The sequence below is a fragment of the Fundulus heteroclitus genome, chromosome 21 (assembly GCF_011125445.2).
Source record: "Fundulus heteroclitus isolate FHET01 chromosome 21, MU-UCD_Fhet_4.1, whole genome shotgun sequence".
In the NCBI taxonomy this organism is placed as follows: domain Eukaryota; kingdom Metazoa; phylum Chordata; class Actinopteri; order Cyprinodontiformes; family Fundulidae; genus Fundulus; species Fundulus heteroclitus.
In genome coordinates this window covers 28504045-28519063 of record NC_046381.1, presented here as the reverse complement: position 1 = coordinate 28519063, position 15019 = coordinate 28504045, and the positions used below count along the sequence as shown (strand labels likewise).

At 42.9% G+C, this 15019-nt stretch overlaps 1 protein-coding gene across 1 annotated transcript in view; it reads left to right on the top strand.

The window, feature by feature from the left end:
* Window positions 1-6252, top strand: part of LOC105922897 (NACHT, LRR and PYD domains-containing protein 12-like) — a 44786-nt gene extending 38534 nt beyond the window's left edge. Inside the window, exons 8-9 of the mRNA XM_036125540.1 lie at window positions 4456-4626; window positions 5994-6252. Coding sequence (XP_035981433.1) covers window positions 4456-4626; window positions 5994-6018 — 196 coding nt within the window. The 3' untranslated portion in view covers window positions 6019-6252. The remainder of the gene's footprint in view (window positions 1-4455; window positions 4627-5993) is intronic.
* The last annotated feature ends 8767 nt before the right edge of the window (window positions 6253-15019 follow it).

Sequence of the window (15019 nt, the reverse complement as noted above, 5' to 3'; positions counted from 1 at the left end):
ATCTAACTGATTCTACTTACCTACTTTGACACCTTCTTCTGACTTTTGACTATTGAGCCGATGGGACAAGTGAATTTCTCCACTGTGAGATCAATAAAGCTTATCTTATCTTATCTTATCTTATCTTAAAATACAAATAAATAAACAAACAAAGATCCAACTCCTACTCTATCACTATCTGCAGGCTCTCACTGACAGCCAGTGCTGCTGCCTGGTCTCTGCTCTGATACACGGTCTTCAACCTGGGCTAGCCACTACAATTGCAGTTAAAATATTTTAGAGTGAATGACATATCATTGAAAACCCTGTCCTGATAACCTCTTGGTTTCCCCTTGCAGATAGATATTTTTTACTCAGCAAGAAATAACTTCTCCTTACCCGCTAAGACCCAGCATCATTGTCCACTGCTTCTGGCGTCTGCTCTCCCTACTTCTTCTCTTTTTATTGTGGCAATAAATATTTATTTTAAATATGGGGAAAGCCACAATTTCTATAAAGGAATTGAAGAGGGCTGTGTGTATATTCGCCATGAACTAACTACTGTAGCAATCACAAGCTTTGTTATTTTAAAGTTATTTTCTATCTGCTGAGGTCAAATGAACATAGAGTAAATAGTAAATATTGTCACTGGAAGTACTTTGCACTGTTCTAATATACTTTACTGCTGGAATTATTGCTGTCAAGTTTCATGTTAAAAAAATAATTTAGAAAAGTTTCTTCTGCCTGATGTGCAATTATCTTATTCTTTGTGTATTTTTGTCTTAAAAATGCCAAAATTTGCATATAACCTTATATTTTTGTCTGACCGATTAAATTATTTTAAAATATTAAATCATCAGTTCTGATTCGTTACTCAGTACTGGAGTAGCCTTCTAGACTTAGACTTAGACTTAGACTTAGACTTTCTTTATTGTCATTTTGTAGCACAGAGTGCATACAGAACGAAATTTCGTTTTTTCATACAGCTCAGAAAGATTGCAGTAACTCTACAGGATACCTTGCAGTGAATTTACAGTACAGGATAAGAAAAATGCAGTGGTAAATCACAGTCAAATACAGGATAACTTTCAATTAACTTTCGGATAAAGTGCAGCAGTGAGCAGTAGGCAGATTGAAATGTAAAGACAATGTAAGCAATGTAAACAAATATGCAGTAAGGTGCAGCAGTGATTTAACAATAGACAGTTGCATTGTAAACAGTTTTGCAGTACGTTTCCGAAAAAAGTGCAGCAGCGATATTGAAGGATACATATCTATACTGAATACTTTTTTACTCTTACTTGAGTAATTTCTTGGCTGACTACCTTTTACTTGAGTAAAAATATGTTTAAGTAGTGCTACTCTTTCTTGAGTACAATTTTTGGCTACTCTATCCACCTCTGCTTAACATAATAGACTAGCATGTAATAACGAGTCATCTTTTAGCTAACATCATCTGCATGCAACAGCAGTATTACTCAACTTACATGTTTTATTTGAAAAAGAAAAAAACAGTTTAAAGTTTTCTTCCTCTAGATGGCTCTGTCTGGGTTGCTGAACATCCTGCGCACACATACACTGTAAAGGACTGCTCAGCAGCACTTCAGCGTTAACGGAGCTGAGAGATTTCTTATGGTGCGTTTAAAGACAGCTTGGAAAAACACTTAGCCACATGTAAATAACTAATTAACAGTTGTACCGTCTGAAAAAAGACGTGGGGACAAGGGGCAAAGATTTGAAAAGTGAGGGTGGGGGGGGGGGGCATGTCCCAACTACATCTTCTGTCCGTTACGCCCATGCTAGAGAGGCTTGTTTGATCTGGACTTGAAGGTGGGGGCATTGTTAGGCTTTAGTGTCCCTGTCCATCAGCTCCAATGTTGCTCGATGGAGGTTTTCATTTTCATACAGAGATGTTTTCCCTTGTTTCACTGGCCTGTGGTAAAATAGATTTTTTAAAAAACAAGAAGAAACAACAATGAAAAAGAGGGTGATGGAATAAATGAAAAATCTTTATTCACTTTGCCATTTTTATTCTCTGCTAAGATATGTTTTTCAAATGTTTTTACTGGATCACTATAAAACAGTCAAGCTGATATTTCTGAATATCATATGATAAACAAAGTTCCTATCTTCTGTTTGTGGAATTCTAATATTTACCTTACTAATATTCATTTTACCAAAACCTTTTATCACCAACCTTGAGGTTAAAGTGGATGTTGACATTAAATACGACAATTTCAGGTAAGGGGAGTTGTGAAGTTCAGCTTCTATCAGTTATTGGTTAAAATAAAGCCAATTCTCTCCAGTAAGGACTTTGGGACAGTAATGCATCCCTTTGTCACTACTCTGCTGGATTAATGCGCTTTATATGGGGGTAAGCAACTCCTATATTGCCCAGCTACAGAGAGTGCAAAATGCAGCAGCAAGTCTGTTATCTGGGTTAGGGGTACATGGAAATATGAGCACATCTCCGCTGTTTTAGCTTCACCTTATTGACTTGACGTACATCTAAGGATTCATTTTGAAATGTTTCTATTTGTTTTTAAAGCTCTTCACGGCCTTGCCCCATGGTAAATGCTTCACCATTATAAATCATCCTGCTCCCTTAGGTCAGCTGATCAGCTGCTTCTTAGTGTGCCTTAAACACAACTTGATGTTCATGGCAATAAATAAAATGATGTGGCTTATTAATCTTTAACCTTGTCACTCCCATTTAATTTATTGTGATATGTAATAATTTGCTTACATGAATAAGTAAATTGTGCATTGCATTTGTGCATGCAAGGGTCATACGAATTCAAAACTTTTGGCTACCAAAAAATCCCGCCATCATTGTAATTTGTGTGGAGTGCAGATAGCCAATAACAACCCTAACGACGAGGAGACGTTAGGGTTGTTATTGGCTTGGCTTAAAGGAACAATGTTTTGATCACCCGAATGAGGGTGAGAGTTAAGGTGATGATTGGCCGGAATTAATCCTCAAAAATTTACAACACAGCTATAGGATTAATCCTCTGTAACTCCTCGTTACAGAGGAGTGGACCAGTTTCGGTCCAATCTGCTGGCTTAATGGCTTTAACGACCGCCCATTACTAAGGGGTGGACCTGTTTCAATTGAATTTGCATGTTATCTAAGCCATTGCAAGGCCTTTGTTTGGCAATGGTATAAAGCTTGTTACTCCACATTACTCCAGACTTTTTGAATTGAGAAAGCTTCTGGGAGAGGAAGCAAAACGTCTTCAACTACGGAAAACAAGTCCAGTTGCTTTGTTTTTTACTTTTTTTTAAAATGACCATGACCTGGATGACTGAGAATCTTCACCGGCAGATATAAGAACTACACAAATCATAAAGACCATAAGTCAACCGAATTTAACAGTATACTAATAGCATAAATAATACAGAACAGAAACTGAATAAACAAAAGCATAAAATAAGGTTCTAACATAACCTGCCTAAATAGTAACTGGATCAAACAGATGCCCGAATATCAAATTAACCCCCATCCTGCACAGAACACTAAATAGGTGACACGAACACAAAAAGATCTGGGAATGAATAGAATTGAAGAATAGCATGTACAGACTGCAGGGTCCCCAGGGAACTAGCATAAGAAATCACATCCCTGGGGATCCTGACAGCTTCAGCACTTTTAAAAGGTCTGTAAAGATTTTACTGAATAAAACACTCAAACACAACATGTCACAATATACGTTTCTGGTTCTGTGTTTCCTGCTCTTAAAGTCAGTTTTACATTAAGTATTATCCATGATATCATATTTTTATAAGATAACCCTACTCCAGTCACACTGTCACAGGACACCATCGTTTTTACAATCAATGCTGGAAGTACACAGCGGAAGTCTAACGGAATTACGGGCAGTCGGTCCATAACTCCAAAAGTCGGTCCCAACAGAAAGTTAATTAGGTTATGTTAAATCTACTGACCTTTAGTGTTTAGGTTTCTCAGCTATCAATTTTAGGGTTACCCCTCAGGGGAGCCGGTAAACTATGTGTTTTTAATCAGGTTTAGTTATTTCATTCACTGACCCTGTGGTTTAGGTTTCCCTTCTTGTCAAGAAGAAGAAATGTCCAAAATGTCTGGTGTGAACTTTTGACATTGATTGTAAAAATGGTGGTTCCCTGCGATTGCAGAATGGTGCTTCTCTGTTTTTATGGCTGTGGAATAATTAAAATAGTTAATTTATCTGCATTTATCTCCATTTGTTCTCAAGTCCTCCAAATTTCTCCTGAATTGTTTGTTTTCTGTGAAACTTGAATAATTTGGCTTCAAATCCTGAATTTGTGTTGATGGAGTTGCTAGTGGAGCCAACAGAGCTTAAGAGCTGAAGTCAGCAGGTCTAATTTGAAGCAGCAACATGTTGTCGTTAATATTCATGAGAGCTCATTAAGTGGTTCTTTTTGACTGTTTTAACCTGTATTCTGTTAGCTCACATGTTTTATTCTTTTATTCAGATTGGATCGCTGCAGTTTGTCAGAGATCAGCTGTGCTTTTTTGGTTAATGCTCTGAAGTCCAACCCCTCCCATCTGACAGAACTGAACCTCAGTTTCAACAACCTGAAGGAGTCACATGTTCAGCAGCTGGAGAATCTTGTAAAGAGTCCAGACTACAAACTTAATTCTGTGTAAGTAGATGGCTGGAGTGAGTCCGGCTGCTGTCAGCAGTATTGAACTGAACCCAGTTGATATCAAAGCAAAGATCCAGCTTTTCAGTTGGGGGGGGAGGGTGACAAGGGTCCTGATTAAATGCTGTCAGAGTTAAGTTTTTACCTGCTTCACCCTGGACTTTTCTAGCATCTTCCTCTTCCCATATAGCCCATCTGCGCTCTCCACTAATCACCTACACCTGTCATGCTCTAATCATTCCGGACTCAATCCACCTGCAAACCTCTTTATAAAAGCTATCCTCAGTCAGCTCTTCCCCGCTGGATCATCTTCACTCAAACCTCGTCCTGCCAGTGCTACCCGCGTCTGCCAGACAAAACTTCCTACATCTGCCAGACAGAGCTTCCCATGTGTGCCAGACAGAGCTTCCTATGTCTGCCTGACAGAGCCTCCCACGTCTGCAAGGCAGAGCTTACCACATCTTCCAGGCAGAGCTTCCTATGTGAAAAATAGAGCTGTTTGTCTGCCTGACATAGGAAGCATTTCTGGATTAACATTTTTTTGAGCATTACCATTTTTCGCCCCAGTCACTAATTTGATAATATTCTCCGCCTGCACATTGTTCATACAACACAACAAGGGGACGTTCTTAGTTCTGGCAAAATTATTTGTGCTGCAGTTTGCTTGTCTGCTGCTCAAGACGAGAATGTCAGCTACACATTTACCCCAAACATGTAAATTTGCATGTTTTAGAGGTGCCCTCTCTCCGCCCCAACACTGTCAGGGCCACATTACATTCCTTTACTTATATAGCCCACCTTTACTTCTACTTAAAATGATGAAAGATTAATAAAAAAGTGAGGTTGGCACAAAAAAATTTTTTTCATTTCATCTTGATTTGCTGCCATGTCCTTTTTGTGTCACAGCAGAACCTTTGCTGAAACCCACTCATCACGTCTGGACATGTGTCCTTATGCCATTTGTTTCATCCAGATGTGTTCAGGGACAGCATCCATTTTTATTAGTCAGTTGATGTTTCAGAAACAGATGACATATTCATCGACAACCAGAGTTTGTGTGTTTAAATGGAGCATCAGTAAATCCATCACTAGAGTATTTGTGCAGTAATGCATGACTCTCAGCAGCTGGTTTCCACTGTGGAATTGAGTGAAACCTGCAGAAAAAACAGACTTGATGCCAAAAGTTGTGCCCAGGTGTGTAAGCTCAGAGCTCAGTGCGTTAACATGCTGCTCCAGATCTGCTCTGAACAGGACTGAAGTCCCTGCAGCTCGTTATCCTGGATGTGGTGCATCACTGACTGATAGCTGATGGAGAGAGGGTGGAAACATTCACTGATCTCCCTTGTTCCTCCCTCTTCTCTCTGCAGGGGGCGGTTGCCAAGATACTGGTAGACGAGAGAGGCTGAACTGTGTCCTGATGATCCACAGAGGTCGAAGCTGCAGCAGTTTTAGTTTAAAGAGACTCTGACTGGATGATGATGAACCATGAGTTTATATCCTGTTTATTTGACCATGCCTATCATTTAGTGTCTGATATTGCTTGTCTCTTTGGATTAATGAAGATGAAATATTAAAGCAAGCTGCATTTATTGGCTACATGTAGTTTTTATATGAATTAGATGAAACTATAAGGTAGATGTTTTGCTCCTAGGTTCATTTTAAGCCTTTAATCAATAAATATAAAATTGTTAAGTTGTCAGGTTGCGTTGTGTGTTTGTGTCATTGAGATGCAGTTTCTAAAAGTTTTTTAATTATAGTTGAGATGTTGTTGGTGAGCACTGGTAACATTTTTTGTATGTCATATGTAAGACATACTCTGGCATAGAGATAGGAGTTGAATTTTAATGTTAAACATGTGGCTTAAGTGAGTTGTTAAAATTATTCATGCATTAAGTCACTGTGCCGCTCTCGCCCTGGAGGTAGGAGTTCGTCCTCTAAAGGGTGGGCTGCCAGTTCGAACCATATCCATGCTCCGACCGTTTGAGTCGTGTCCTTGGGCAAGACACCTCACCCGCTTTGCCTGCTGTCGGGGGCCAAAAGGCCCGGTGGCGCCAATTGTATGGTAGCCTCTTTTCTGTTAGTGTACCCCAGGGCAGCTGTGGCTAGAGTGTAGCTCACCACCATCACTGTGTGAATGTTTGAGTGAAAGACTGAATGTAGTGTAGAGCACTTCTCAGGACTTGATAATACAAGTACAGGCTATCAAACAAGAATTAGACTTAGACAATTTTATTTGTCATTTTGTATGCACAGAGTGCGTACAGAATGAAATTTCATTTGCATACATCTTGAAAATTAAAATTACAGTAAATTGCAGTAGATTACAGGATTAATAAAATTACAGGATAAAATATCAGGATAAAGTGCAGCAGTGATTTAACAGTAAAACAATTGAAATGTAAACAATGCAGGAAAAGGAGACAATGTGCGATCACAGTGTACAGGTGAGTATTTTTTTAAAACCATTTGTGTGTGCAGAAATGATTTGTGCAAGAATGCATTTTAGAAACTGAGAGTTCGGCAGCATTTGTAATGCTGGATAAGGATGCAATGACGCAAATGTGCAAATATGCGAATGTGGTACAGAGTCCAGTTTATAGCTTCAGCAGTTCAACAGTCTGATGGCGACAGGGAAAAAGCTTTTGCAGAACCTGGTGGACCTGCAGCGGATGCTGCGGAACCTCTTCCCAGAGGGCAGCAAAGAGAACAGTCCATGGTGGGGGTGTGAGGGGTCCCTGATGATGTTACGGGCTCGGCCCACGCAGCGCTGAGATGAAATGTCCTCAATGGAGGGAAGAGGAGCCTCAATGATCTCTTCTGCTGTCCTCACCACTCTCCTCACATTCTTCCAGTCGGAGGCACTGCAGCCTCCACTCCACACAGAGAGACAGCTAGTCAGAATGCTCTTTATGGTGCTACTGTAGAAAGTCGTGAGGATGGGCGGAGCCAGGTGGGCTCTCCTCATCCTCCGCAGGAAGTACAGTCGCTTCTTTGCCTTCTTCACCAGTGACGTGGTGTTCACAGACCAGCTGAGGTTGTCTGTGATGTGCACCCCCAGGAACTTGGTGCTGCTGACCACCTCCACAGCTGAGCTGTTGATGAGCAGTGGAGAGTGGTGCGGCCGGTTCTTCCTGAAGTTGACGATGATCTCCTTCGTCTTCTCCACGTTCAGGATCAGGCTGTTATCTCTGCACCTGCCCATAAGCTGCTCCACCTCCTCTCTGTAGTCCTTGTTGTTGTTGTCTCTGATCAGGCCCACCATCGTTGTATCATCTGCAAACTTCGCGATGTGATTGGTGGTGAACCTGGGGACGCAGTCATGAGTCATCAGGGTGAACAGCAGGGGGCTCAGGATGCAGCCCTGAGGGGAGCCGGTCATGAGGGTGATGACATCAGAGGTGTTCTGTCCAACCCGGACTGACTGAAGTCTGTTGGTGAGGAAGTCTAGCAGCCAGTTACGAAGGGGTGTGCTGAAGCCCAGATGTTCCAGTTTTCCCACCAGATGCTGTGGGATGATGGTGGTAAATGCTGAACTGAAGTCCAGGAACAGCATCCGCACGTGCGTGTTCTTCTCCTCCAGGCGTGTCAGGCTCAGATTAAGAGCAGAGGAGATGGCGTCCTCAGTGGAGCGGTTCCGTCGGTAGGCAAACTGGAATGGGTCTGGTGTTGAGGGGAGAGTGGAGACGATGTGTTCCTTTACCAGCCTTTCAAAGCACTTCATCATGATGGGAGTCAGTGTAACAGGCCGGTAGTCGCTGAAACAGGTGACTTGAGGTTTCTTCAGCACCAGAATAATGGAGGCCGACTTAAAGCATGCTGGTACTGTGGCTTGGTCCAGCGAGGTGTTAAAAATGTCTGTGAGAACACCAGCCAGCTGACCTGCACACTCCTTGCGCAACCGCTCAGGTATGTTGTCGGGGCCTGGGGCCTTCCGCGGGTTCACTCTCCTCACAGTCTTCCACACGTCGTCTGTGTCAAGGCAGAGGACCTCCTCTTCCTGATGGGGAACAGCTTTTACTGCTGGAGTGCTCTTTAGTGCCTCAAACCTCCCAAAGAAGTGGTTTAGTCTGTTGAGAAAGTCAGCATCAACTTCACCCACCGGGGGTGATGTTTTACTTGATGCCTAATAAAAATCTATGAGCCGAAATTAAAAGACCGTTAAGCTGATAAAATATATGGAAACCTAAGAGAAATTTTTCTTTTTCTTTTCATTTGTTGTGAAATATTTGTTTTCTTTGGATGTGTCCCCTGGTTTTCAGCCTCCATTCTGTCTCCATCAGGACAGGAGACCAGGAGGTGGAGCTGGTGAGCTGTTTCAGGTTTCTTTCTAGCCAGATTAGCAGGAACCTTAAATGGAGACCAAACAGCAGACTGCAGTTCCCCAGGACACTGCCGGAGAAACCACATCTCTGCCAGCTAGCTGAGGATTTTATATTAGAGCTCAGCGGAGAGTGTCCATCCTGGTGGGGTTCTGTAACTGTTCAGAGGCACACTGGGTTGATCTCCAGATGGGGGTGGACATGGCAACAAATACCATTGGTTCCCCCCGAAAAACATCTATAGCTCAAGCTCCTACAAGATAAAGGGAATACATAGAATGAACACAGACTAAATGGAACACAGACCTACGTTGGCCACTACAGCTTCTGTAGCTCCAGCATACAGAACAGTAAATTCAAAAAAGGTTGAAAAATAAAACAACTGGGCTTCTATTCTGAAATTCAAGACATTTTGCTTCCCATCCAAAAAGCTTTCTCAATTCAAAAGGTACATCATGTGATGCAGATCACCATTTTGTTTGGGCTCAGATTGGTTCTGAAGATTTGTTTTTACTTGTTGAGCATATTGAAGAAACCCCACCCATCCATCTTCCAAACCGCTTTATCCCTCATGGGGTCGCGGGGGTTGCTGGTGCCTATCTCCAGCGTTCACTGAGCAAGAGGTGGGGTACACCCTGGACAGGTCGCCAGTCTATCGCAGGGCAACACAGACAAACAGGACAAACAACCATTCACGCACACACTCACACCTAAGGACAATTTGGAGAAGCCAATTAACCTAACAGTCATGTTTTTGGTCTGTGGGAGGAAGCCGGAGTACCCGGAGAGAACCCACGCATGCACAGGGAGAACATGCAAACTCCATGCAGAAAGACCCAGGGGTGTACTCGAACCCAGGACCTTCTTGCTGCAAGGCAACAGCGCTACCCACTGCGCCACTGTGCAGCCCATGAACCCCACCCATGAACCATAATTCTATGCTTATAAAGGTGTTGTGTCAGCATTTTGCAAACTAAAGCTGAATCACATTGCAAAATGCAAGAAGCTGTGCAAAACAGTTCTTCTTCAAGGAAGAAGCCCTCGTTGCAAGCAGGTTAGTGTAAGAAACTGGAATGACCTGGAAATGTTAAAGACCACTTTTCTAGGCCTTAAAAAAACTGTGTGCATGCACGTATGGACAGCACACAGAAATATGAAGAAATTATTGCTGTTGGTGTGTACATAAGGCTTAGGGTTAGATGTGTGTGTGTGAAATAAATTAAAATAAACAATCAAAGTTGTGTCTTCGTTGAAACATAAAATGTATTAATTTATACATTTATTATCCATCCATCCATTTCCTGACCCGCTTCATCCCTCGTGGGGTTGCTAGTGCATATCTCCAGCATTCACTGGGCGAGAATACATTTATTAATAAATGGTAAAAATTTGGGGAATTATGATTTATTTTAGTTGGGCATACAGCTGCCTTGGTACAAGTAAATGCACTGGGGGCACGTAAGAGACTCATCCAAGAAGGCAGCCATGCTCAAACGTCAGCTCCAATAGGCAGCGCCAGACCTTGAGGTGTCTATATATATGTATATATATATATATATATATATATATATATATATATATATATATATATATATATATATATATATATATATATATATATATATATATATATATGCCTTAGAGCACAGAACATTTTCATGTTCTGTGCTCTAAGGCACAGGGTATCAATGTTGTCTCACTGGATCTGTTAAAATACAACAGAAAAGATACATGTTCAGTTTTATAGTAATACATTACATGCTCCTCTCACAGATTAGGGTGTTTATTTGCTTGTCATCTATAAATTACTACTTCAAGACTGCCAGGAGTTTGTCCATATTTATGCTTTAAATTTACACATTGACAACTCATACTCTCACGCAGTCTGTAATAGGGGGTTTTCACTGACGTCACTGGCCAACTTCCGGTCCGCCATATTGGGTGGTACACTTCCTTATCTCTAGTTGTCGTACACGTATTATCGTATCGCGAATGGATAAGTACGCCAGCACGCTAGAGCGACCAGATAAGGACGTATATCTGAGGAAATGTTCCGTGATCGACCATATGGACCCCTATGCCCTCCACGGTGCTTTGTTTAGCCGTAATCCAGATGATTGGCCAAATGTAGAGCACGGCGACATGGTGCATTACCTGGTGTTCGGTGAAAACCCTCTGCACACTCTTGAGGAAATGAGAGCTTACAAGGGTCTAGAGGCTCACAACCAGTTCAGATCTGGTTATGTACATCAAGGAAATCGCCATCATACGTGGACGGGTGAGTTTTAATAAGATGGTAAAAATGTAAACAATCCGACGCAAATGTGTCGCATGCTTCTGCAGTGGCTGACGGCCGGCGGCCGGCGGTGCGCGAAGGCGCTTGGCTGCAGGGCCGATCGACGCCGCTCGCGGCTTTAATTATTTAAGCAGAACAATGACCAGTGCAAAATTAAGTTGTATTTACCGTATTGGCGCCGGTAGGAGCTGCAGATCATAAAGCCAGCAAACAGTGGGAACACAGCAACTCGTTCAAAGGTAAGCTGCGCTCAGACGGGCTCTGGCACATGCTAGTTTAGTAGCTGCTAACCGTTAGCGCTAACAACCACTCGCGCATGTAATGTACTTTTAACTTGCTGCTATGTGTTTCAAACGTTTAGAACACACTCTCATTGACATCGGGATACTGTGGAAAGTTATGTTCGGTCGACTTACAGCCGCGATCCAAGCGAGCCGACGACTCTTTGTTATCTCTAACAGTTGTTCTCCGTGGTTGCGCCTCCAGGCAGGAAAGCGGTGGAAAGTTAACCCATTTTCTATGTTTTTCCCATGGCGATCATGTGTTGCGCTGTTACAGCCCACAATACAGCAACGGTTTACCATGGTTGAAATCAAGTTAAGGTGAAATTAATAATTTAATTAATTTCACCTTAACTTGATTTCATTTAATTAAAACACGGCTGAGAGAGGGAGTACAGTACGCGGTAGTAATAGGAAGTAGAGGCGGCGGAGGCAGTCAACATGGCAGCCGCGGAAAGTAATAAGTCATAACGCCCAAGCCCTATTATTAATATATTCTTCTTACATGTTTTAAATACTTAACAGTTAATTACCTGTGACAAAGTGAGCACCGCAGACTCTGGCGTATTCCAGCTTAACACCGTCCAAATCGGACCTGGATATCCGTGTCAGCCATAGGTGACGGCGTTGTTCAGAGAGCTGTTTTGTTTTTTCACACTGATTCACTATTACGGCTGGTAGGCGATAGAAAGAGCGTTGATCTCCACCTCCACGGGCCGTGCAACCAACCATTAAACACGTTTTCCCCATTGTTCACTTCCAATACTGCCTAAGGCGTCATACAATGCAGGTCAACGGTGCGAAACGACTGCCACCCAATATGGCGGACGCGCTGAGTAGTCACATGAGCGTGACGTCAGCTGAAAACCCCCTATTGGAGGTCCAGAAACCGGGGTGTATATATATATATATATATATATATATATATATATATATATATATATATATATATCATTCTTAATATTTGGTTGTCTTCCTTTGTTGATTAGTCTTTGATGACTTGACATATTGAACAATGTGTGTTTCCTGCCAGCCCCCAGTTTCTTGACGGTCTGAACTGCACCACCGCGTATGGGGGGAGGGAGCAGCTGAGAGACGCTGGCCGAAATCGGGGTCCCTCAGCCGGATCAACCGTGAGCGAGATCCCGCTGATTCCGCGGAGCTTTAATATCCAATATCCAACTTCACCGCACTATCTGCCAGAGGGATGGCGGCTTGCGGGACATGGGCGCCAGAAGTGAATCGTCAGGGCACAGGGGAAGCAGTTAACGGCGAGGCCGATGAGAATCACTGCTGTCCGGCTGGAGATCAGACGGAGGAAGCCCACGTAGTTAGACGTTGGGAGCTCAGAGACCAAGGAGCGCTGCGGGTGGATCCGAAGCGACTTGAAGTGAGCAGAGAGGCGGCTTTTGACGTCAGCTGCAAGGCCGGAGGGTGGAGGCGGACACCTGCTGCTCGGCGCCTCCCCGCTCATCAGCAACCACCTGCAGAGAGAGAGGGAGAAAAACGGGTGCTGCCTGCTGAAGCCTGACATGAAGCTATCTCTTTCTCTGTATCCCTTAGGAATTATGCTGCAGTTGCACTAATAAACCAATTAAAATTAATATTAAAACAAAGTATCATACCAAGCAGACAACACGTTAAGCATATCAAGTTATTTATTTTACCTACCGCTCCACTGATGTCAGAATCCATGCTGAGATCTGAAGGCCCATTGTGCTCATAGTACGCACTTCCTGAACAGGTTGAATGTGATTGGCTTATGACCAGAGCTGTGCATGTGTGGATCTTGTCCTGTGAGTGCATGGATTTTTTTGTGCATTTGTGGATTTTTTGTGCTTGCATGAATGGGGTACCGCGCGTGAGCTATTTTTAGAAACACAACGTCACGATGACGTCACATCACGTGGTACGCAGTGGGGCAAACTCCGGAAACCCGCCGCTGTTTCGCTGTAAAAGAGACGTGCGTTAGCCTAGGTTTTACTCGATAAACGACTGCTTTTTCCAAATCTAAGACCATGGTTTTAAACATTGTTGCTATGGAACGTGCAACAGCGACTCGAGGTACGCTGATCGGCCGCATATGAAGGATGTTTTCTTCAAGACTGCCAAGGAGAAATGTGTGCGCTTGGAACACCGGGGCGGTCGGCCTACATAACAGTTCAACCCGGAAAAAGTTACCAAATTCACGTACATATGTAGCAAGCATTTTGTCGGAGGAAAGAGCCCAACCGAATAACATCCTGACCCAATTCCAGCGACATCAAGTCAAGGGAAGAGTATTTTGGTGGCCGACATGTTAATAAAGTAGCGCCTGCTACCATGATAGCATATAGGCTATCATGGTAGCAGGCGCTAACATGATAGCCTGCTACCAGGATAGCTTAGTCAAAAACATTTCAAATGAGACAAATATTAAACATATACCCATTCCTGGACGGTGATTGCAAACAACAACAAAAAAAACGGCCGACGCTGCCATGATCGCCGCGCAGAAAAAAAAAACAAAGCTTACCGTTCATCAACTCGGCCAGTTTTCCAGTCTTTTTAAGCCCTCGAACCTCAAGCCATCGTTTGAGCTGAAGGTTGGTGTGTTCTTCGACAGTGCGACCAGTAAACCGTGTGCCTGGGACATCGTCTTGGGAAAGTTTAACGGCTGTAAAGTCGGTCATATCGCTGGTTCTGTTGCGCTTGTAATAGCTGGGTTATCCGTGCGTTCTCTCCTGTATGCCCTACCTAAGCGGCAAAAGGGGCGTTGCTCTTGAGACGGTGACGTCACGTGCGCAGTACCCCATTGAGCTGTGCATGTGTGGATCTTGTCCTGTGCATGTATGAATCACATATGTGTATTTGTGAATATTGAGACCCTTCTGGCTCCATACTAATGCCACTTGATGTCTGGAATCCAGACATCCTACATTTTACAAAACTATTGGGAAAGAATAATTGTGTACAAGAAACACTGAGCACAGAAAATGAGCATCTTTGCCTGTGTTTCTGGTTTAGGAACAAGGTGATGTGCGTGACCCAACACCTACTGCTATTGGAGGCTCATGTTGGTTTCAGTATGTAGTGGATGATTATCCCAACCTCTCCAAAATGTATTCACATCATCCTACAAGTGAGGCAGAAAAATGCAGCAGAAAAGGTGTGCAGCATTTGAAATGTTGAGAAAGCCCTCTTCTTCAAGGTTGTGCAGAAATCGTAGTAATCGCATCTAATGGCCATCCGGAGGTCTTTCCATGGTCGGTCTATCATGAAATAATATGTAATGAAATGTGTTGTTAAATATGGCTTCTCTTTGCTGTTCTTGAATAATTTAGTATTCATGGAAAAAACTCATGCAAAAAGAGCGTAAATATTTTATTAGCAAACTACTACAGAAGATGTTCAGATGGGTTTTGATCTATATTTTACATTCATTGGTAACTATTGGAACCCTCGGAAGAACATCCTGGATCTCACATGTAGGAAACTACTGCTAAAATATGCAGCTT